General features: G+C 45.6%; 1 protein-coding gene across 2 annotated transcripts in view; it reads right to left on the bottom strand.

Moving 5' to 3' along the window:
• Positions 1-25,028, bottom strand: part of kcnn3 (potassium intermediate/small conductance calcium-activated channel, subfamily N, member 3) — a 101,242-nt gene that overhangs the window by 19,570 nt on the left and 56,644 nt on the right. For both annotated transcript variants that reach the window (XM_055925100.1, XM_055925101.1), the window contains 4 exons: positions 24,385-24,681; positions 18,096-18,217; positions 17,366-17,507; positions 6,782-6,892 (listed from right to left, as the gene is read on the bottom strand). In XM_055925100.1, coding sequence (XP_055781075.1) covers positions 6,782-6,892; positions 17,366-17,507; positions 18,096-18,217; positions 24,385-24,681 — 672 coding nt within the window. The remainder of the gene's footprint in view (positions 1-6,781; positions 6,893-17,365; positions 17,508-18,095; positions 18,218-24,384; positions 24,682-25,028) is intronic.

The raw sequence follows: 25,028 nt of genomic DNA, 5'->3' as shown, positions 1-25,028 counted from the left end.
GGGGGGCAGCTTGCTGGGAATTGTGGGTGACCACTCCATATGAGGGTGAGACAGTGAGGGCTAAGGACATGACATCACTAAGTCCACTCACTCCTCCACTGTGAGCATTGGAATGTACCTCAGGGCGGGGGGAGGGCATCCTCTCACTATAAACAGGTTCACAGTCTAGAGCCCAAAACCCAATAACTCCAGCAAAACAGTCCAACATCTGGTCACTAATCGGATTAACTGTGTGGTAACGCTTAATGTGGGATTACAGGACAACATGTACGTCCTGACAGGTCAAGGACCAGAGAGGAGGACCAGAGGGTTGAGCTAGAATCTAGGTGATATTATGATTACAGGACAACATGTACGTCCTGACAGGTCAAGGACCAGAGAGGAGGACCAGAGGGTTGAGCTAGAATCTAGGTGATATTATTATTACCGGACAACATGTACGTCCTGACAGGTCAAGGACCAGAGAGGAGGACCAGAGGGTTGAGCTAGAATCTAGGTGATATTATTATTACCGGACAACATGTACGTCCTGACAGGTCAAGGACCAGAGAGGAGGACCAGAGGGTTGAGCTAGAATCTAGGTGATATTATGATTACAGGACAACATGTACGTCCTGACAGGTCAAGGACCAGAGAGGAGGACCAGAGGGTTGAGCTAGAATCTAGGTGATATTATGATTACAGGACAACATGTACGTCCTGACAGGTCAAGGACCAGAGAGGAGGACCAGAGGGTTGAGCTAGAATCTAGGTGATATTATTATTACCGGACAACATGTACGTCCTGACAGGTCAAGGACCAGAGAGGAGGACCAGAGGGATGAGCTAGAATCTAGGTGATATTATTATTAATGATTTTTTGTTTATTTTTTAACTGGAAATTATCAATTATTATCATTAATAATGGTAATGATTGTCATGTGTGTTTGTGGATTGTCAATGGCAATTACCAACTCCGAGAACATGGTTTCTACAGCTGTATATGATTACTCTATGTCCCCATGGTAAAATGTCGTTTCTGCTTACAGTGTAATTGACGTCTAATGTGTGTAACGTGTATAAGTATATAATTAGCAATGAGGACAATTTTCTTGGAGAACACGTAACATCAACAAATTTCCAATTACCCTGGCAACGACCTCCCACCTACCTCCCCTTCAACACTGCGTGTCACTGGCTAACATGTGTTCACCTGTGACCTTTAGCTCATGTCAAAGGTGACAAAGGAAGGAGACATGTCTCACACACACACGCACGCACGCACGCACGCACGCACACACACACACACACACACACACACACACACACACACACACACACACACACACACACACACACACACACACACACACACACACACACACACACACACACACACACACACACACACACACACACACACACACACACACACAGAGAGAGGGAGGTCATTTAGCAATGACATCAGGAGGGTTGGGGTCAATTTGAATTAAAGTCAATCCATTCAGGAAGTGATTTTTTTTATTTCAGTTTACTTCCTGAATTGACTGACTTCAATTAGAATTAATCCAGTCACTGGAAAGATATGGAGGATTGAGTAAGAGAATGAAAAAGGGAATGAGAAAGAGAGAGAGAGAAGAGAAGAGGAGTGAGTGTGAGGAAGGGAACCCTCTGTGTGGGCGTTATCATCTGGTAACGACTGAATAAGAAAGGAGAGAGAGAGTCAAGGCTGAATAAGAAAGGAGAGAGAGAGTCAAGGCTGAAAAAGAAAGGAGAGAGAGAGAGTCAAGGCTGAATAAGAAAGGAGAGAGAGAGAGTCAAGGCTGAATAAGAAAGCAGAGAGAGAGAGTCAAGGCTGAATAAGAAAGGAGAGAGAGAGAGTCAAGGCTGAATAAGAAAGGAGAGAGAGAGAGTCAAGGCTGAATAAGAAAGGAGAGAGAGAGTCAAGGCTGAATAAGAAAGGAGAGAGAGAGTTAAGGCTGAATAAGAAAGGAGAGAGAGAGAGAGTCAAGGCTGAATAAGAAAGGAGAGAGAGAGAGTTAAGGCTGAATAAGAAAGGAGAGAGAGAGAGTTAAGGCTGAATAAGAAAGGAGAGAGAGAGAGTCAAGGCTGAATAAGAAAGGAGAGAGAGAGAGTCAAGGCTGAATAAGAAAGGAGAGAGAGAGAGTCAAGGCTGAATAAGAAAGGAGAGAGAGAGAGTCAATGCTGAATAAGAAAGGGGAGAGAGAGAGAGTCAAGGCTGAATAAGAAAGGAGAGAGAGAGAGTCAAGGCTGAATAAAAAAGGAGAGAGAGAGAGTCAAGGCTGAATAAGAAAGGAGAGAGAGAGAGTCAAGGCTGAATAAGACAGGAGAGAGAGAGAGTCAAGGGCTGAATAAGAAAGGAGAGAGAGAGAGAGTCAAGGCTGAATAAGAAAGGAGAGAGAGAGAGAGTCAAGACTGAATAAGAAAGGAGAGAGAGAGAGTCAAGGCTGAATAAGAAAGGAGAGAGAGAGAGTCAAGGCTGAATAAGGAGAGAGTCAAGACTGAATAAGAAAGGAGAGAGAGAGAGTCAAGGCTGAATAAGAAAGGAGAGAGAGAGTCAAGGCTGAATAAGAAAGGAGAGAGAGAGAGTCAAGGCTGAATAAGAAAGGAGAGAGAGAGAGAGTCAAGGCTGAATAAGAAAGGAGAGAGAGAGAGTCAAGGCTGAATAAGAAAGGAGAGAGAGAGAGTCAAGGCTGAATAAGAAAGGAGAGAGAGAGAGTCAAGGCTGAATAAAAAAGGAGAGAGAGAGAGTCAAGGCTGAATAAGAAAGGAGAGAGAGAGAGTCAAGGCTGAATAAAAAAGGAGAGAGAGAGAGTCAAGGCTGAATAAGAAAGGAGAGAGAGAGAGTCAAGGCTGAATAAGACAGGAGAGAGAGAGAGTCAAGGGCTGAATAAGAAAGGAGAGAGAGAGAGAGTCAAGGCTGAATAAGAAAGGAGAGAGAGAGAGAGTCAAGACTGAATAAGAAAGGAGAGAGAGAGAGTCAAGGCTGAATAAGAAAGGAGAGAGAGAGAGTCAAGGCTGAATAAGGAGAGAGTCAAGACTGAATAAGAAAGGAGAGAGAGAGAGTCAAGGGCTGAATAAGAAAGGAGAGAGAGAGAGTCAAGGGCTGAATAAGAAAGGAGAGAGAGAGAGTCAAGGGCTGAATAAGAAAGGAGAGAGAGAGAGTCAAGGCTGAATAAGAAAGGAGAGAGAGAGAGTCAAGTCTGAATAAGGAGAGAGAGAGAGTCAAGACTGAATAATACAAGAGAGAGAGAGAGTCAAGGGCTGAATAAGAAAGGAGAGAGAGAGTCAATGCTGAATAAGGAGAGAGAGAGAGAGTCAATGGCTGAATAAGAAAGGAGAGAGAGAGAGTCAAGGGCTGAATAAGAAAGGAGAGAGAGAGAGTCAAGGGCTGAATAAGAAAGGAGAGAGAGAGTCAATACTGAATAAGAAAGGAGAGAGAGAGTCAAGACTGAATAAGAAAGGAGAGAGAAAGAGTTAAGGCTGAATAAGAAAGGAGAGAGAGAGAGAGTCAAGGCTGAATAAGAAAGGAGAGAGAGAGTCAAGGCTGAATAAGAAAGGAGAGAGAGAGAGTCAAGGCTGAATAAGAAAGGAGAGAGAGAGAGAGTCAAGGCTGAATAAGAAAGGAGAGAGAGAGAGTCAAGGCTGAATAAGAAAGGAGAGAGAGAGAGTCAAGGGCTGAGAGAGAGAGTTAACGCTGAATAAGAAAGGAGAGAGAGAGTTAAGGACAAGAGAGGGAAAGAGAGAAAGAGAGAGGAGCAAGAGAGAGAAAGAGAGAGAGAGAGGGGAGCGAGAAAGAGACGTACAAGGCCTTGGCATCTTCACTTGGAGCCTCTATTTAATGTCACCTAGGATGCAGGAGAAACCTCTCCTTCTCAAGATCAAGGCCTGTGGGAGGTGTGTGTGTGTGTGTGTGTGTGTGTGTGTGTGTGTGTGTGTGTGTGTGTGTGTGTGTGTGTGTGTGTGTGTGTGTGTGTGTGTGTGTGTGTGTGTGTGTGTGTGTGTGTGTGTGTGTGTGTGTTTGTGTGTGTGTGTGTGTGTGTGTGTGTGTGTGTGTGTGTGTGTGTGTGTGTGTGTGCGTCTGGGTTTTGTTGCGATCAAACACTGAACACAAAACCAATAGATAGCCAACAGGTCAGTGAATAAAATACATTGTGCTTCTCAAACTTATTGGCTTAGGGTATAACTCAGGGGTGTCACACTCATTCCAGGGAGGGCCTAGAGTCTGCAGGTTTTAGTTTTATCCCTTGAAATAAGACCAAGACAACCAGGTGACGGGAGTTCCTTACTAATCAGTGATCTACACCTGCATTGCTTGCTGTTTGGGGTTTTAGGCTGTTTTTCTGTACAGCACTTTGAGATATCAGCTGATGTACGAAGGGCTATATAAATACATTTGATTTGATTTGATCTTAATTCACCAATCAAGTACAAGGGAGGAGCGAAAACACGAAGACACTCGGCCCTCCGTGGAATGACTTTCACACGTGGTTTAAGCAGCGAATGTCATTAACTTCTTGAGAATACAGGGGGTGCTGTTTTCGCATTAGCATAATTTCCTCTACAGATTGAACTGCCTCTTATTCAATTATTGCTCTTACTATATGCATATAATTAATACCATTGGATAGAAAACAATCTATAGTTTCTAAAACCGTTTCAATTTTGTCTCTGAGTGAAACAGATGTCATTTGACAGCACTTTCCCTGACCAAGAAGAAGAATGCAAGATGTGTATGCTCGCTTCAACGCTCTGCCTATATATGGTCACTATATATATATGGTTTGTTTGATACATGTGACCATATCATCCTAATGTATGTTTTTTCAATATAGTTTAATCAGATTATTTGAATTTTTTCGGGAGTTTTGCCGTGTTCCGTTCTGTGACTTTTTTTACTTTGGCCAGTCGACCAGTACATATGCTAAATGAAGAGGGAAAGTTGCCATTATGAATGGATTGAACGACTCATCAGGACTAAGGACACCTTGATCAACATTCTGATGAAAGATCAGCAATAGTAAGACCCAATTTACGATGTTATTTCATATATCTGTCGTGCATGTGAACTGGTCGTGGGCGCCCAGCTGGTTCTGGCTGGCGTGGCTATGCTAATTTAGCGCTACATTTTGTTTTCGCTATAAAACATTTAATAAATCTGAAATATTGTTTGGATTCACCAGATGTTGGGCTTTCAATATCTGTACGCTGTGCATTTTTTCTGAAATGTTTTAAGATAAGTAATTAGTTATATGACGTTGGTCTCTGTAATTGTTCTGGCTGCGTCGGCACTATTTCAGATTGCAGCTGCAATGTAGAACTGTGATTTATACCTGAAAAATTTATATTTTTCAAAAAAAAACTATGCTATACCATAAATATGTTATCAGACTGTCATCTTATGAAGTTGTTTCTTGGTTAGTGGCTATATATTTTTTTATTTAGTCGAATTAGTGATAGCTACTGACGCAGGAAAAAACTGTTGGAGTAAAAAAATTGTGTCTTTTGCTAACGTGTTTAGCTAATAGATTTACATATTGTGTCTTCCCTGTAAAACATTATAAAAATCTGAAATGGTGGCTTTATTCACAGGATCTGTATCTTTCATTAGGTGTCTTGGACTTGTGATTTAATGATATTTAGATGCTACTATTTAATTGTGACGCTATGCTAGCGATGCTAATCAGTGTGGAGGGGGGGTGGGGGGTGCTCCCGGACCCGGGGTAGGTGCTCGGTAGAGGTTAATTGACCAAGTTACTATGGGAGACAGAGGATGTTTTCTGACCAATAGAAAGAGTTCCTTGAAGGTTTTCAGAAGGTTACATCCTAACATTACAAACAGTGGCCAAATGTTTATCTAAGCCGTAAAGGTCAATGATGAATAAGAGAGAAAATGTCCTTGAAGTTCCCAGGCGGTGTATCCACAGTAGCAACCTTTAATACAATGAATGTTCTGGAAAATGTCCAATATAAAACCGCTCTAAGAAAACTACGCTCAACTATAGCCCTGCATGTGCAGGCTTGTGTTTGTGCATTTGCCTATACCAGTGAGTATGCCCCAGTGTAAGAAAAGCCAAACCCATCGGAGTGTGTGAAACTTCCTAAAGAGACCAAGTGGCTCCTCTGTTTTCCGCTGTGGTCTGGTCCGAGCTTCCCCTTCCCAGAGAGGAGCTGAGAGCTGAGTCCTTCTTTCCCTTCGCTGCGTCGATACTTTATCTAAGCTAAAATGATTGATCACCTCTCTCTGCTCTGCTCTCCTCTCGCCTGCCAGATACACAGAAACATAATGTACCCTACATATTTCATAGTGGGGGCTATTTATGAAACTTGGATCTTTAAACTGCATGAAAAATTGAGAAGGACTAGTGCATGGATGGAAGGAGGGAGGGAGGGTGGGGTGCAAGAGAGGGAGAGAATGGCCCAGGGGCGAAGAGAAGGTGGGTGAGAGATACAGATGGGAGAGTTAAGGAAAGATGTAAAAGGGGGAGATAGAAAGAAAGCGGATGGTAAGGGAGAGAAAGATATGTCACCCTGCCCAGTGCTTTCCATCCTGGCAACACAACTCTCTCTTGGAGGAGCAGTGTCACTTCATAGCAGGTGCCACGTGTGCATCTGAGGGCCAATCAGAGCTTGCATGCTGCTCAGGAGTCATCAGTGCTTTCAGCGACTTAATAAAACCCTCACACCAACCCCTCTATTTCTAACCCTAAAGCAGAGAACCAGATCAGAGGCCAACAGCATACAAACGCACACACATACATACACATACACACACACATACCCTCTTGGTGAGTTGTGTGTCCATCATGAAGTTGTGGACGTGTTTCTCCGCCTTGGTCAACTCCAGCTTCCTTGCTACCACGGCAACCACCAGAGCTGTACAGCCCGCACCCTGAGAGAGAGAAAGAGAGAGAGAAAGAAAGAAAGATAGAGAGAAAGAAAGAAAGAAAGAAAGAAAGAGAGAGCGAGAGAGAGAGAGAGATGAGAGTCAACACAATCTGTCAATCAGTGGATCTCAATTAGGAAAAGCAAGGGAAAGAAAGGCGGAGGACAATCTGTGTATCATCAACAGACAACAAGGATGGAGGGAGAGAAAGAGAGAGAGAGAGAGAGAGGAGAGAGGAGAGAGGAGAGAGATAGAGAGAGAGGAGAGAGAGAGGAGAGAGAGAGGAGAGAGAGAGAGAGAGAGAGAGAGAGAGAGAGGAGAGAGAGGAGAGAGAGAGAGAGAGATATTATGACATTTTAAATGTCTCTATTACGTTGGAACTTTTGTGAGTGTAATATTTACTGCTCATTTGCATTTTTTATTTCATTTTGTTTATCTATTTCACTTGCTTTGGCAATGTAAACATATGTTTTCCATGCCAATAAAGCCCCTCAAATAGAAATTGAAATTGAATTGAAAGAGAGAGAGAGATGTTCTCAGACATTTTCATACCTCTAGAATGGTCTGAAGTCCAACTTCAAGTCAAGATTCTATGCATTAGGAGAAATCTGCAAGCCTCAATCCCAAACGAATGAGAATTCAATCTAATTAGATGGTGCCAGTCTGAATTAGATGGTGCCAGTCCTTTCCATTGACTTTTTAATTTTTTAATTTTTTTTAATTTCACCTTTATTTAACCAGGTAGGCTAGTTGAGAACAAGTTCTCATTTGCAACTGCGACCTGGCCAAGATAAAGCATAGCAGTGTGAACAGACAACAACACAGAGTTACACATGGAGTAAACAATAAACAAGTCAATAACATGGTAGAAAAAAAAGAGAATCTATATACAATGTGTGCAAAAGGCATGAGGTAGGCAATAAATCGAGTAATTACAATTTAGCAGATTAACACTGGAGTGATAAATCATCAGATGATCATGTGCAAGAAGAGATACTGGTGTGCAAAAGAGCAGAAAAGTAAATAAATAAAAGCAGTATGGGGGTGAGGTAGGTAAATTGGGTGGGTAGTTTACAGATGGACTATGTACAGCTGCAGCGATCGGTTAGCTGCTCGGATAGCAGATTTTTAAAGTTGTTGAGGGAGATAAAAGTCTCCAACTTCAGAGATTTTTGCAATTCGTTCCAGTCGCAGGCAGCAGAGAACTGGAAGGAAAGGCGTCCAAATGAGGTTTTGGCTTTAGGGATGATCAGTGAGATACACCTGCTGGAGCGCGTGCTACGGGTGGGTGTAGCCATCGTGACCAGTGAACTGAGATAAGGCGGCACTTTACCTAGCATAGCCTTGTAGATGACCTGGAGCCAGTGGGTCTGACGACGAACATGTAGCGAGGGCCAGCCGACTAGGGCGTACAGGTCGCAGTGGTGGGTCGTATAAGGTGCTTTAGTAACAAAACGGATGGCACTGTGATAAACTGCATCCAGTTTGCTGAGTAGAGTATTGGAAGCTATTTTGTAGATGACATCGCCGAAGTCGAGGATCGGTAGGATAATCAGTTTTACTAGGGTAAGTTTGGCGGCGTGAGTGAAGGAGGCTTTGTTGCGGAATAGAAAGCCGACTCTAGATTTGATTTTGGATTGGAGATGTTTGATATGAGTCTGGAAGGAGAGTTTGCAGTCTAGCCAGACACCTAGGTACTTATAGATGTCCACATATTCTAGGTCGGAACCGTCCAGGGTGGTGATGCTAGTCGGGCGTGCGGGTGCAGGCAGCGAACGGTTGAAAAGCATGCATTTGGTTTTACTAGCGTTTAAGAGCAGTTGGAGGCCACGGAAGGAGTGTTGTATGGCATTGAAGCTCGTTTGGAGGTTAGATAGCACAGTGTCCAAGGAAGGGCCGGAAGTATACAGAATGGTGTCGTCTGCATAGAGGTGGATCAGGGAATCGCCCGCAGCAAGAGCAACATCATTGATGTATACAGAGAAAAGAGTCGGCCCGAGAATTGAACCCTGTGGTACCCCCATAGAGACTGCCAGAGGACCGGACAACATGCCCTCCGATTTGACACACTGAACTCTGTCTGCAAAGTAGTTGGTGAACCAGGCAAGGCAGTCATTAGAAAAACCGAGGCTATTGAGTCTGCCGATAAGAATATGGTGATTGACAGAGTCGAAAGCCTTGGCCAGGTCGATGAAGACGGCTGCACAGTAATGTCTTTTATCGATGGCGGTTATGACATCGTTTAGTACCTTGAGCGTGGCTGAGGTGCACCCGTGACCGGCTCGGAAACCGAATTGCACAGCGGAGAAGGTACGGTGGGATTCGAGATGGTCAGTGATCTGTTTGTTGACTTGGCTTTCGAAGACCTTAGATAGGCAGGGCAGGATGGATATAGGTCTGTAACAGTTTGGGTCCAGGGTGTCTCCCCCTTTGAAGAGGGGGATGACCGCGGCAGCTTTCCAATCCTTGGGGATCTCAGATGATACGAAGGAGAGGTTGAACAGGCTGGTAATAGGGGGTGCGACAATGGCGGGGGACAGTTTCAGAAATAGGGGGTCCAGATTGTCAAGCCCAGCTGATTTGTATGGGTCCAGGTTTTCCAGCTCTTTCAGAACATCTGCTATTTGGATATGGGTAAAGGAGAAGCTGGGGAGGCTTGGGCGAGTAGCAGCGGGGGGGGGCGGGGCTGTTGGCCAAGGTTGGAGTCGCCAGGAGGAAGGTATGGCCAGCCATTGAGAAATGTTTGTTGAAGTTTTCGATTATCACAGACTTATCAGTGGTGACCGTGTTACCTAGCCTCAGTGAAGTGGGCAGCTGGGAGGAGGTGCTCTTGTTTTCCATGGACTTTACAGTATCCTAGAACTTTTTGGAGTTAGAGCTACAGGATGCAAATTTCTGCTTGAAAAAGCTGGCCTTTGCTTTCCTGACTGACTGCGTGTATTGGTTCCTGACTTCCCTGAACAGTTGCATATCGCGGGGGCTCTTCGATGCTATTGCAGTTCGCCACAGGATGTTTTTGTGCTGGTCGAGGGCAGTCAGGTCTGGAGTGAACCAAGGGCTATATCTGTTCTTGGTTCTGCATTTTTTGAACGGAGCATGCTTGTCTAATATGGTGAGGAAGTAACTTTTAAAGAATGACCAGGCATCCTCAACTGACGGGATGAGGTCAATATCCTTCCAGGGTACCCGGGCCAGGTCGATTAGAAAGGCCTGCTCGCAGAAGTGTTTTAGGGAGCGTTTGACAGTGATGAGGGGTGGTCGTTTGGCCGCGGACCCGTGGCGGATACAGGCAATGAGGCAGTGATCGCTGAGATCTTGATTGAAGACAGCAGAGGTGTATTTGGAGGGCAAGTTTGTCAGGATAATGTCTATTAGGGTGCCCATGTTTACGGATTTAGGGTTGTACCTGGTGGGTTCCTTGATGATTTGAGTGAGATTGAGGGCATCAAGCTTAGATTGTAGGACTGCCGGGGTGTTAAGCATATCCCAGTTTAGGTCACCTAACAGAACAAACTCTGAAGCAAGATGGGGAGCGATCAATTCACAGATGGTGTCCAGGGCACAGCTGGGAGCTGAGGGGGGTCGGTAGCAGGCGGCAACAGTGAGAGACTTATTTCTGGAGAGATTAATTTTTAAAATTAGAAGTTCGAACTGTTTGGGCATAGACCTGGAAAGTATGACAGAACTTTGCAGGCTATCTCTGCAGTAGATTGCAACTCCTCCCCCTTTGGCAGTTCTATCTTGACGGAAAGTGTTATAGTTGGGTATGGAAATCTCAGAGTTTTTGGTGGCCTTCCTAAGCCAGGATTCGGACACGGCAAGGACATCAGGGTTGGCAGAGTGTGCTAAAGCGGTGAGTAAGGCAAACTTAGGGAGGAGGCTTCTGATGTTGACATGCATGAGGCCAAGGCTTTTTCGATCACAGAAGTCAACAAATGAGGGTGACTGGGGACATGCAGGGCCTGGGTTTACCTCCACATCACCCGAGGAACAGAGGAGTAGTAGGATGAGGGTGCGGCTAAAGGCTATCAAAACTGGTCGCCTAGAGCGTTGGGGACAAGGAATAAAAGGAGCAGATTTATGGGCGTGGTAGAATAGATTCTGGGCATAATGTGCAGACCAGGGTATGGTGGGGCACGGGTACAGCGGAGGCAAGCCCAGGCACTGGGTGATGATAAGAGAGGTTGTATCTCTGGACATGCTGGTCTCAATGGGTGAGGTTACCGCATGTGTGGGGGGTGGGACAAAGGAGGTATCAGAGGTACGGAGAGTGGAACTACGGGGTCCATTGCAAACCAAAACAATGATAACTAGCCTGAACAACAGTATGCAAGGCATATTGATATTTGAGAGAGACATACAATAAGGCATAAAGTGATTGCAGGTCTTGATTGGGAGAGCTAGCTAAAACAACAGGTGAGATAACAGCAGCTAGTCAGCTAACACAGAAACAGCAGGTAAAAATGTCGACGACTAGGCAGAGAGGGTCGGATTAACTACACACAGATCCTGAGTTAAAGCACAGAGCCGACAGATAAAACATAAATAAACGGAATGGAGTACCGTGAATTAATGGACAGTCAAGCAGGCATCAGCTATGTAGCCAAGTGATCATAGTGTCCAGGGGGCAGCCGTAGATGGAGCAGTGAGGCCTCCACTAAGCTAGCCCACGGCGTTTAAAGTTAGTAGCCCGGGGGGTGGTCTGCTCAGACGGAGGGGGTCTGCTCAGACGGAGGCCGGTTGAGGGCACAGCGGATGGGGTATTCGTCTGCAGACCAGACGTGGTCGTGTCGACAGAGAATCCAAGCCGGATGGCGATGGCGAAAGAGAGGTTGTGAATTGTAGAATTGCGTTTGCTAACTGGTGCTAGCTTCGTGATTCAGACAGCTAGTCATGGGTAGCAAGCTAGCAGAAGATGGAGGTCTGTTTTTAGCCACGCCGTGCAATTCCGTCGGTAGATTAGTGGGGTTCCGTGTGGTAGAGGGGACCAATCCAATTGTCAAAATAGTTATAGTGGCCTAAGAAGATTGTTCGATAGACCTGTTCAGATAGCAGCCGATATGCTCAAGACAGCTAACGATTAGCGGGCCGCAGTTAGCATATGGGTGTTCAGGTGACGTCGTGATGGAGGGGCCAGTTGAAATACTCCCTCGGGCAGATAACGTCGGTATCCCAGTCGTGAAGGCCCGGTGGGGCTCCGCATCGGCAGTAAAACGGGTCCGGATAGGTGATTGTAGCCCAGGAGTGGCTGATGGAACTCTTCAGCTGGCTAGCTCCGGGGTAATTGGTGTTTGCTCCGGAATTGATGTTAGCCAATAGTCACTCAGATAGCAGCTAGTTAGCTGCAAGATCCAGGTGTAAATGTCCGGAGCTTGCGGTAAAAATCCGGGGATATGGAGAGAAAATAGGTCTGGTATGCTCTGGTCTGAGTCGCGTTGTACAAAACTGGCAATAGTTTTCCGAGCTAAAGGATAGCTGATGAGCGCTAGCTGTGGTTAGCTGAACTACTAACGTTAGCTTGTGAGCTGGCTAACTTCTGGCTAGCTTCTGTTGTAGATTTCAGATACGAGGTGAATAATACTTTTGAGGAAAAAAAACAGATCCGCACCACATTTGGTGAGGTGGGTTGCAGGAGAGTGTTTTGAAGTTGAGTTTTTAAGAAGAAAAAAAAATATATATATACAAAGATATGCGAAGAAAAATATATAAAATATATATACACGGGACAAGACAAGGACAAAGCACGTCTGACTGCTACGCCATCTTGGATGTCTTGGGATTGATGGCTGTAGATTCCTCCTAATGAATGCAGCTAGCAGGGTCTAAACTACAGATAGAATGTGGAATAGTACTTTAGAAAACTACAAAACATCCGACGTTAGGAAAATGTCTGACAAACTTTGATTTTAGGGAGAACTGTGGCTTGAATGGAGTCTCACAGACATCCCTGGGAGAGAGAGACGGAAAGAGATGGAGAGAGAAAGGACAGGAAGTATATGAAGTTTCATATTAAATAGTGTTTTGTACGGTGGAGAAGGAGAAAACATGTTTCTGAAGAGGGAGATAGAGAGGGAGGAGAAAGGGAGGGAGGAGATAGAGAGGGAGGAGTTAGAGAGGGAGGAGAAAGAGAGGGAGGAGAAAGAGAGGGAGGAGATAGAGAGGGAGGAGATAGAGAGGGAGGAGAAAGAGAGGGAGATAGAGAGGGAGGAGTTAGAGAGGGAGGAGAAAGAGAGGGAGGAGAAAGAGGGGGAGGAGAAAGAGGGGGAGGAGAAAGAGAGGGAGGAGATAGAGAGGGAGGAGATAGAGAGGGAGGAGAAAGAGAGGGAGGAGATAGAGAGGGAGGAGATAGAGAGGGAGGAGATAGAGAGGGAGGAGAAAGAGAGGGAGGAGAAAGAGAGAGAGGAGAAAGAGAGGGTGGAGATAGAGAGGGAGGAGATAGAGAGGGAGGAGTTAGAGAGGGAGGAGAAAGAGAGGGAGGAGAAAGAGAGGGAGGAGAAAGAGAGGGAGGAGATAGAGAGGGAGGAGAAAGAGAGGGAGAGGGAATGTGCTGGTGAGAGAGGAGGAGAGGGAGATGGAGAGGGAGGAGAGAGAGATGGAGAGGGAGAAGAAAGAGAGGGAACAGGAATGTGCTGGTGAGAGAGGAGGAGAGGGAGATGGAGGGATGAAGTAGGTATTAATGAGGTCACATAACTCCCGATAAGAAATTAATTAGGATTAACAATGTTTAATCAAAATACGTGTGTGCGTGCGTGCATACTGAATGTTGATAAACCTGTTGCTAATGGACTAGACTTTAATGCATACTCTTGAAAAAACAAGACACTTTTGCTGAAAATAACTTTAGCGATGTGTGTGTGAGTGTGTGTGTGTGTGTGTGTGTGTGTGTGTGTGTGTGTGTGTGTGTGTGTGTGTGTGTGTGTGTGTGTGTGTGTGTGTGTGTGTGTGTGTGTGTGTGTGTGTGTGTGTGTGTGTGTGTGTGTGTGTGCACATGTATGTATGTCTGTGTATGAGTGGGTTTAGAAAGTAACACTGATTTCAAACTAAATATCTGTCATAAACAGGGAATCCCCCATCTCTCCTCTAGGTCATAAAACATTAACACACAGCCCCCCCCCCCCCCCCCCACCCCTCTGTCTTTCTCTTTCTCTCTCTCTCTCTCTCTCTCTCGCTCTCTCTCTCCCCCCCTCTGTCTCTCTGTCTCTCTGTCTCTCTCTCTCTCTCTCTATCTCGCTCCCTCCCCCCTCTCTCTTTCTGTATAATAAACACATCCAGGGTCAGCAGACAAATCTTTGTAATAAAACTGTGACAGGACACACACACGCACGTACACAGCCATATGCACGTACACAGCCGTATGCACGTACACAGCCATATGCACGTACACAGCAACAGCCATATGAACATGAGAAAATGAAAAGCCTTGCAGAGTGACATGTTTTTGTAATCTAATTTGGCATACATTAACAAACTCCTCCATTCTACTCCCCTCTTTTTAACTCCCACACACACATGCACGCACGCACGCACGCACGCACGCACGCACGCACACTGACACCTGTCCCCCCCACCCAGCCTCAGGGCAATGGTATATTCCAACACTGTTGGCCTTCGCTGTTGTCATAGAGACGCGGGTGAGAATTCCCCCTATAGAAAGTCATTACAATCACTTTCAACCAGGGACAAATCACATCCTGTACTAACATACGCCCACACCTTCACTTACAAAGCCAGATACACGCCAGATACTCACTCACTCTTTCTCTCTCTTCAACCTATTATCCTCTCTATCTCTCTCTCCATCTGTCTCTGACCACTCACCTCCTCTTTCCCCTCTCTTTTCCCTTCTCTGCTTATCCTCCTCTCATCCTCCTTGTTCTTTCTGTTCCTCTCTATCTTTCTCTCTGTAGCTTTCTCCATCCATCCCCTCTCTCTCTCTCTTTCTCCATCCATCCCCCTCTTCTCTTCTGGTGAACAGAAATTAAAACCTCTCAGAGACAGAGACCCTCTGAGTGTGTCTATATAACTATTTTGTGTGTGTTTTGTGTGTTGTGTGTTTGAGTGAGTGAGTGTGTTGTGTGGGATGTTTCTGGAGTCGTATTGAGAGTGCATGTCAAGCTCTGTGATAGTGGTGTGTGTAGGATGCAGTCAGTAACAGCGGGTATGGGAGTATCTGTGTCCACCCCCGTGTGTGTGTGTGTGTGTGTGTGTGTGTGTGTGTGTGTGTGTGTGTGTGTGTGTGTGTGTGTGTGTGTGTGTGTGTGTGTGTGTGTGTGTGTGTGTGTGTGTGTATCTGGCTTTGTAAGTGAAGGTGTGGGCGTATGTTAGTGTGACCAGGAACAGACAGGGTGACACAGATACAGAAAAAGAAGCTGAGAGAATAAAGGGACAAGGAGAGAAGGAGAAAATAACTGAATGAATGAATTAATGAATGGAAAAAGAGGGAGATGGAGAAACAGCAGAAACATAGAGAGAGAAGACAAAAGACAAAGAGAGTAAAAGACAGAGATGGGTAGAGGGAGAGAAAGAAGGAGGGAGAGAACGAGCCAGAGGCATCAATACTGACACTAACAGGCGGACAACAGACCAAAATAAACCCATAGTCTGAGGAAGGAAGGGGAGCGAGAGAGAGAGACAGAGACAGAGAGACAGAGAGACAGAGAGAGAGAGAGAGAGTTGGGGCCTTCATTACGCAATTGAGAACAGAGACACACACACACACACAAACACACAGTCCATTAGACTCAGAGCACAGATGCAGGCTAATACAGGGGGATAAACAGATGACATAAATGACAGAATGCCCCCTAATCCTGGGCCTAGTGACCGAGAGAGGACAGGAGATATGAGGACAGAGAGAGAGAGAGGAAATGAGGAGGACAGAGAGAAAGAGAGGACAGGAGATAGGAGGACAGAGCGAAAGAGAGGACAGGAGATAGGAGGACAGAGGGAAAGAGAGGACAGGAGATAGGAGGACAGAGTGAAAGAGAGGACAGGAGATAGGAGGACAGAGGGAAAGAGAGGGAAGGAGGAGGACAGAGAGAAAGAGAGGACAGGAGATAGGAGGACAGAGAGAAAGAGAGGACAGGAGATAGGAGGACAGAGAGAAAGAGAGGACAGGAGATAGGAGGACAGAGTGAAAGAGAGGACAGGAGATAGGAGGACAGAGCGAAAGAGAGGATAGGAGGACAGAGAGAAAGAGAGGATAGGAGATAGGAGGACAGAGAGAAAGAGAGGGCAGGAGATAGGAGGACAGAGTGAAAGAGAGGATAGGCGATAGGAGGACAGAGACAAAGAGAGGACAGGAGATAGGAGGACAGAGAGAAAGAGAGGACAGGAGATAGGAGGACCGAGTGAGAGAGAGTACAGGAGATAGGAGGACAGAGAGAAAGAGATGGAGGGAGATAGGACGACAGAGAGAAAGAGAGGATAGGAGGACAGAGAGAAAGAGAGGGAGGGAGATAGGAGGACAGAGAGAAAGAGAGGGAGGGAGATAGGAGGACAGAGAGAAAGAGAGGGAGGGAGATAGGAGGACAGAGAGAAAGAGAGGGAGGGAGATAGGAGGACAGAGAGAAAGAGAGGGAGGGAGATAGGAGGACAGAGAGAAAGAGAGGATAGGAGGACAGAAAGAAAGAGAGTACAGGAGGACAGAGAGAAAGAGAGGACAGGAGATAGGAGGACAGAGAGAAAGAGAGGACAGGAGATAGGAGGACAGAGAGAAAGAGAGGATAGGAGATAGGAGGACAGAGAAAGAGAGGACAGGAGGACAGAGAGAAAGAGAGGATAGGAGATAGGAGGACAGAGAGAAAGAGAGGATAGGAGGACAGAGAGAAAGAGAGGATAGGAGGACAGAGAGAAAGAGAGGACAGAGAGAAAGAGAGGACAGGAGGACAGAGAGAAAGAGAGGATAGGAGATAGGAGGACAGAGAGAAAGAGAGGATAGGAGGACAGAGAGAAAGAGAGGATAGGAGGACAGAGAGAAAGAGAGGATAGGAGATAGGAGGACAGAGAGAAAGAGAGGATAGGAGGACAGAGAGAAAGAGAGGATAGGAGGACAGAGAGAAAGAGAGGATAGGAGGACAGAGAGAAAGAGAGGACAGGAGCTAGGAGGACAGAGAGAAAGAGAGGATAGGAGGACAGAGAGAAAGAGAGGACAGGAGCTAGGAGGACAGAGAGAAAGAGAGGATAGGAGGACAGATAGAAAGAGAGGATAGGAGGACAGAGAGAAAGAGAGGACAGGAGATAGGAGGACAGAGAGAAAGAGAGGGAGGGAGGAGGACAGAGCAATAGAGAGGATAGGAGCTAGGAAGACAGAGAGAAAGAGAGGGAGGGAGGAGGACAGAGAGAAAGAGAGGACAGGAGATAGGAGGACAGAGAGAAAGAGAGGGAGGGAGGTGGACAAGAAGAAAGAATCTCAGAAAGAAAGAGAAAGGGGTGACATTGAAACACACAAAATACACACAACCATAAACATGGTGGTACCATGATGCCGGTTAGTAAACAGACTCCTTTGCCACAGTACGTGTGAGGCACCATGTCTCCGTAGCCAATAGACAGGAAGGTGATAGAGATGAGCCACATCGCCCCCAGGAAGTTACTGGTCACATCCTGGGCATCGTGATACCTGGGGAGAGAGAGACAGGAAGTTACTGCTCACATCCTGGGCATTATGATACCTGGAGAGAGAGAGAGAGAGAGAGAGAGACAGGAAGTTACTGGTCACATCCTGGGCATTATGATACCTGGGGAGAGAGAGACAGGAAGTTACTGGTCACATCCTGGGCATCATGATACCTGGAGAGAGAGAGACAGGAAGTTACTGGTCACATCCTGGGCATTATGATACCTGGGGAGAGAGAGACAGGAAGTTACTGGTCACATCCTGGGCATTATGATACCTGGGGAGAGAGAGACAGGAAGTTACTGGTCACAACCTGGGCATCATGATACCTGGAGAGAGAGAGACAGGAAGTTACTGGTCACATCCTGGGCATCATGATACCTGGAGAGAGAGAGACAGGAAGTTACTGGTCACATCCTGGGCATCATGATACCTGGGGAGAGAGAGAGAGAGAGAGAGAGAGAGAGAGAGAGAGAGAGAGAGAGAGAGAGAGAGAGAGAGAGAGAGAGAGAGAGAGAGAGAGAGCAGGAGAGAGAGAGAGAATGAGAGAGAGAGAGAGACAAAACTCCACTACTCCTCTCTCACACGTACCTCTCACACACTCGTACGGTCCAGGCAGCGATGATCCACAGTGAGATGCTGAAGACCAGGAGAACAGTGCCTGGACAGATGGTCATCAGAGTCTTCATCACAAACCTTGTGTTAAAGTGCACCTGCAAAGCACACACACATGCATGCAAGCACACACGCAGATGTAACGCACACACGCACACATACACAGTGTTAAATGTAATCGATAACGTATATAACGTACAGTTGAAGTCAGAAGTTTACATACACCATAGCCAAATATATTTCAACTCAGTTTTTCACAATTCCTGACATTTAATCCTCGTAAAAATTCCCTGTTTTAGGTCAGTTAGAATCACCACTTTATTTTAAGAATGTGAAATGTCAGAATAATAGCAGAGAGAATGATTTAGTTCAGCTTTTATTTATTTCGTCACATTCCCAGTGGGTCAGAAGTTTACATACACTCAATTAGTATTTGGTAGCATTGCCTTTAAATTGTTTAACTTGGGTCAAACGTTTCAGGTAGCCTTCCACAAGCTTCCCACAATAAGTTGGGTGAATTTTGGCCCATTCCTCCTGACAGAGCTGGTGTAACTGAGTCAGGTTTGTAGGCCCCTTGCTCGCACACGCTTTTTCAGTTCTGCCAACAAATTTTCTATAGGATTGAGGTCAGGGCTTTGTGATGGCCACTTCAATACCTTGACTTTGTTGTCCTTAAGCCATTTTGCCACAACTTTGGAAGTATGCTTGGGGTCATTGTCCATTTGGAAGACCCATTTGCGACCAAGCTTTAATTTCCTGACTGATGTCTTGAGATGTTTCCTCAACGTATAAACATAATTTTCTTCCCTCATGATGCCATTTATTTTGTGAAGTGCACCAGTCCCTGCTGCAGCAAAGCACACCCACAACATGATGCTGCCACCCCCGTGCTTCACGATTGGGATGGTGTTCTTCAGCTTGCAAGCCTCCCCCTTTTTCCTCCAAACATAACGATGGTCATTATGGCCAAACAGTTGTATTTTTATTTCATCAGAGCAGAGGACATTTCTCCAAAAGGTACAATCTTTGTCCCCATGCGCAGTTGCAAACCGTAGTCTGGCTTTTTTATGGCAGTTTTTTTTTTCTTCCTTGCTGAGCAGCCTTTCAGGTTATGTCGATATAGGACTTGTTTTACTGTGGATATAGATACTTTTGTACCTGTTTCCTCCAGCATCTTCACAAGGTCCTTTGCTGCTGTTCTGGGATTGATTTGTACTTTTCACACCAAAGTACGTTCATCTCTAGGAGACAGAACGCATCTCCTTCCTGAGCGGTATGACGGCTGCGTGGTCCCATGGTGTTTATACTTGCGTACCATTGTTCGTACAGATGAACGCGGTACCTTCAGGCGTTTGGAAATTGTTCCCAAGGATGAACCAGACTTGTGAAGGTCTACAATTTATTTTCTGAGGTCTTGGCTGATTTCTTTTGATTTTCCCATGATGTCAAGCAAAGAGACACTGAGTTTGAAGGTAGGCCTTGAAATACATCCACAGTTACACCGCCAATTGACTCAAATTATGTCAATTAGCCTATCAGAAGCTTCTAAAGCCATGATGACATTTTCTGGAATTTTCCAAGATGTTTAAAGGCACAGTCAACTTAATGTATATAAACTTCTGACCCACTGGAATTGTGATACAGTGAATTATAAGTGAAATAATCTGTCTGTAAACAACTGTTGGAACAATTACTTGTGTCGTGCACAAAGTAGATGTCGTAACCGACTTGCCAAAACTATAGTTTGTTAACAAGAAATTTGTGGAGTGGTTAAAAAACTAGTTTTAATGACTCCAACCTAAGTGTATGTAAACTTCCGACTTCAACTGTATGCTGAGCACTTGTTGGCTGCTTTTCCCTCACTCTGCGGTTCGACTTATCCCAAACCATCTCAATTTGGTTGAGGTCGGGGGATTGTGGAGGCCAGGTCATCTAATGCAGCACTCCATCAGTCCTCTTGTTGGTAAAATAGCCCTTACACAGCCTGGAGGTGTGTTGGGTCATTGTCCTGTTGAAAAACAAATGATAGTCCCACTAAGCCCAAACCAGATGGGATGGCGTATCACTGCAAAATGCTGTGGTAGCCATGCTGGTTAAGTGTGCCTTGAATTCTAAATAAATCACAGACAGTTTCACCAGCAAATCACACCTCACAAAGACACAGTGGTTGGAACCAAAAATCTCAAATTTGGACTCCAGACCATTGCTCATGCTTCTTGGCCCAAGCAAGTCTCTTCTTCTTATTGGTGTCCTTTAGTAGTAGTTTCTTTGCAGAAATTCGACCATGAAGGCCTGATTCACACAGTCTCATCTGAACAGTTGATGTTGAGATGTGTCTGTTACTTGAACTCTGTGAAGCATTTATTTGGGCTGCAATTTCTGAGGCTGGTAACTCTAATGAACGTATCCTCTGCAGCAGAGGTAACTCTGTGTCTTTCATTCCTGTGGCGGTCCTCATGAGAGCCAGTTTCATCATAGCGCTTGATGGTTTTTGCGACTGCACTTGAAGAAACGTTCAATGTTCTTGACATTTTCTGTATTGAGTGACCTTCATGTCTTAAAGTAATGATGTCGTTTCTCTTTGCTTATTTGAGCTGTTTTTGCCATAAAATGGACTTGGTCTTTTACCAAATAGGGCTATCTTCTGTATACAAGTGAAATAATCTGTCTGTAATCAATTGTTGGAAAAATTACTTGTGTCATGCACAAAGTAGATGTCCTAACCGACTTGCCAAAACTATAGTTTGTTAACATGAAATTTGTGGAGTGGTTGAAAAAACGAGTTTTAATGACTCCAACCTAAGTGTTTGTAAACTTCCGACTTCAACTGTATATAATCTGTACACAAACATACATAAACTGTGTTAAAGTGCACCTTCAAACACCAACTGAATGGGACGGCCTTCCTGGAATGGAGCCTGCGGCCTTTTGAACCTGTATTACTACACATAATATTATCTCAAAGCCCTTGTTGACAACACATGATTTACGTGAAAACTCTCACGTTGGGAGTCCGTCCTCCATGGTCCTGATCATGTTTTAATCATGTCAGGTCATATTGATGGTAATAAATGAAACAGGTCATATTAACGGTCCATTCAGCAGTAGTTGGTTCAACCTTTGAAGTGTTACGAGCTGATAAATGAGGGTTAATCTAGTAGAACACCAGGAGATCCACATACAGCAGCTCCCCTCATCACATTCAGCCATATCCTGAAGGACATATTACAACCCTACTCACTATCTACCACATTACTCATCTAATACACTGTCACACTCTCTCTCTCTCTCTCTCTCTCTCTCTCTCTCTCTCTCTCTCTCTCTCTCTCTCTCTCTCTCTCTCTCTCTCTCTCACTCACTCACTCACTCACTCACTCACTCACTCACTCACTCTCTCTCACTCTCTCTCTCTCACACTCCCTCATTCTCTCTCTCACTCCCTCTCTCCCTCTCTCTCTCCCTCTCTCTCTCTCTCCCTCTCTCTCTCCCTCTCTCTCTCACTCGCTCTCTCTCTAGCTCCCTCTCTTTCACTCCCTCACTTGCTCTCTCTCTCTCTCTCACTCTTTCCATGTCACTCTCTCTCTCACACTCACACTCTCCCTTTCTCTCTCCCTCTCTCACTCTCTCTCTCTCTCTCTCTCTCTCTCTCTCTCTCTCTCTCCCTCTCTCTATCCCCCTCTCTCTCCCTCTCTTTCTCTCTCTCTCTACCCCTCTCTCGCTTTCTCTCTCTCTCTCTCTGTCTACGTCTCTTTCTATTAGTTCTACATCTCCTTATCTCAGTCTCATTGTACTATTCCCTCTATCATATCTCCCTCTTTCTTTTATCGCTTTACTATTGACCTCACTCATGTAATACCCACTACTCACTCTCTCACTCTCATTCGCCAATTCTCTCAATAATTTCCCCGCATCTCATTCTCATAGGTTTCGTCCCAAATGGCACCCTATTCCCTATGGGCATTGGATACAAGTAGCGCACTACGTAGGGGATAAGGAAGCACCCTTCTGCCTTATTATTCCTGCTGCATATCTGTCATTACTGTCCTCAGTTACCTGACAGGGGAGGATTTCATCTCTGTCATTACTGTCCTCAGTTACCTGACAGAGGAGGATTTAGTCTCTGTCATTACTGTCCTCAGTTACCTGACAGAGGAGGATTTAGTCTCTGTCATTACTGTCCTCAGTTACCTGACAGAGGAGGATTTAGTCTCTGTCATTACTGTCCTCAGTTACCTGACGGGAGGATTTAGTCTCTGTCATTACTGTCCTCAGTTACCTGACAGAGGAGGATTTAGTCTCTGTCATTACTGTCCTCAGTTACCTGACAGAGGAGGATTTAGTCTCTATCATTACTGTCCTCAGTTACCTGACAGGGGAGGATTTAGTCTCTGTCATTACTGTCCTCAGTTACCTGACAGGGGAGGATTTAGCCTCTGTCTTTACTGTCCTCACTTACCTGACAGAGGAGGATTTAGTCTCTGTCATTACTGTCCTCAGTTACCTGACAGAGGAGGATTTAGTCTCTGTCATTACTGTCCTCAGTTACCTGACAGGGGAGGATTTAGTCTCTGTCATTACTGTCCTCAGTTACCTGACAGAGGAGGATTTAGTCTCTGTCATTACTGTACTCAGTTACCTGACAGAGGAGGATTTAGTCTATGTCATTACTGTCCTCAGTTACCTGACAGAGGAGGATTTAGTCTCTGTCATTACTGTCCTCAGTTACCTGACAGAGGAGGATTTAGTCTCTGTCATTACTGTCCTCAGTTACCTGACAGAGGAGGATTTAGTCTCTGTCATTACTGTCCTCAGTTACCTGACAGAGGAGGATTTAGTCTCTGTCATTACTGTCCTCAGTTACCTGACAGAGGAGGATTTAGTCTCTGTCATTACTGTCCTCAGTTACATGACAGAGGAGGATTTAGTCTCTGTCATTACTGTCCTCAGTTACCTGACAGAGGAGGATTTAGTCTATGTCATTACAGTCCTCAGTTACCTGACAGGGGAGGATTTAGTCTCTGTCATTACTGTCCTCAGTTACCTGACAAAGGAGGATTTAGTCTCTGTCATTACTGTCCTCAGTTACCTGACAGGGGAGGATTTAGTCTCTGTCATTACTGTCCTCAGTTACCTGACAGAGGAGGATATAGTCTCTGTCATTACTGTCCTCAGTTACCTGACAGAGGAGGATTTAGTCTATGTCATTACTGTCCTCAGTTACCTGACAGAGGAGGATTTAGTCTCTGTCTTTACTGTCCTCAGTTACCTGACAGGGGAGGATTTAGCCTCTGTCTTTACTGTCCTCACTTACCTGACAGAGGAGGATTTAGTCTCTATCTTCACTGTCCTCACTTACCTGACAGAGGATGATTTAGTCTCTGTCTTTACTGTCCTCAGTTACCTGACAGGGGAGGATTTAGTCTCTGTCTTTACTGTCCTTAGTTACCTGACAGAGGAGGATTTAGTCTGAATGAGTGGGAAGGTGAGAAACTGAGACAGCAAGGCAGACATCAATCAATCATTCATCCTTCATTGGACAAACACAGGAGGAGAGAAAGAAATGGTGAGAGACACAGGAGGAGAGAAAGAAATGGAGAGAGACACAGGAGGAGAGAAAGAAATGGAGAGAGACACAGGAGGAGAAAGAAATGGTGAGAGACACAGGAGGAGAGAAAGAAATGGAGACACAGGAGGAGAGAAAGAAATGGTGAGAGACACAGGAGGAGAGAAAGAAATGGAGACACAGGAGGAGAGAAAGAAATGGAGACACAGGAGGAGAGAAAGAAATGGTGAGAGACACAGGAGGAGAGAAAGAAATGGAGACACAGGAGGAGAGAAAGGCAAGATGGAAGGAGTGAGACAGAATGAGTGAAGAGAAAGAGTGACCAACAAAGCCCCACACACACACCTTATTAGGGGCGCCTATGCTCCGTGAGGAGGTATCAGTGAACACACACACCTTATTGAGGGCCCATATGCTCCGTGAGGAGGTATCAGTGAACACACACACCTTATTGAGGGCCCCTATACTCCACGAGGAGGCATCAGTGAACACGCACACCTTATTGAGGGCCCCTATGCTCCATGAGGAGGCATCAGTGAACACACACACCTTATTAGGGGCCCCTATGCTCCATGAGGAGGCATCAGTGAACACACACACTTTACTGAGGGCCGATATGCTCCGTGAGGAGGTATCAGTGAACACACACACCTTATTGAGGGCCCATATGCTCCGTGAGGAGGTATCAGTGAACACACACACCTTATTGAGGGCCCCTATGCTCCGCGAGGAGGCATCAGTGAACAGTTTGCTGTGCAGCAGCATGACGCGGGCGATGAGGTAGAGGCGGAGGAACATGGGAACACTCAGCACCATGTCCAGGTCAGCCTCAGCCTGGGACGGGGCGTAAGAGAACGCCAGACGTGCCCGCCACTGGAACTTAAAGTCCCCGGGCACCGGATGCACCGCCGACACCAGTAGCTCCAACGATATCAGCAACACCCGATTCAACGTCATGGCGATGCGCCAGTCGTCCGCTCCGTTGTCGATGACGAAGAGCTGTGGTAGGGAAGAGGAGGAACAAGGGACAGGAAGATAGAACGAGGGCTGGTTAGAGCGGAGGTAGCATTTAAACACTTTTTAATTACTTAGTAATGAGTGTCGACATCATCATCATGGTCACCATCATCATCATCATCAGTAGTTTGGTACATGATTACAGTGTTAGTGCCTGTAGTAGTCAATATAATGGCTTTGCATAATCACAGTGGATTTATCATTGATTTGATGAGAGGAAGCTGTTAGAATGTAGTGACACTGTTGATGTTCAGACTGCTTTGTTCCCCTTTCCCTCATATAAAACAAACTGTCTGCTAACTGTCATCTAACTGTCTGCTAACTGTCAT

Source organism: Salvelinus fontinalis, chromosome 6 (assembly GCF_029448725.1).
Source record: "Salvelinus fontinalis isolate EN_2023a chromosome 6, ASM2944872v1, whole genome shotgun sequence".
Taxonomy (NCBI): Eukaryota; Metazoa; Chordata; class Actinopteri; order Salmoniformes; family Salmonidae; genus Salvelinus; species Salvelinus fontinalis.
The sequence above is the reverse complement of the archived record's forward strand: the minus strand, read 5'-3'. Positions and strand labels throughout refer to the sequence as shown.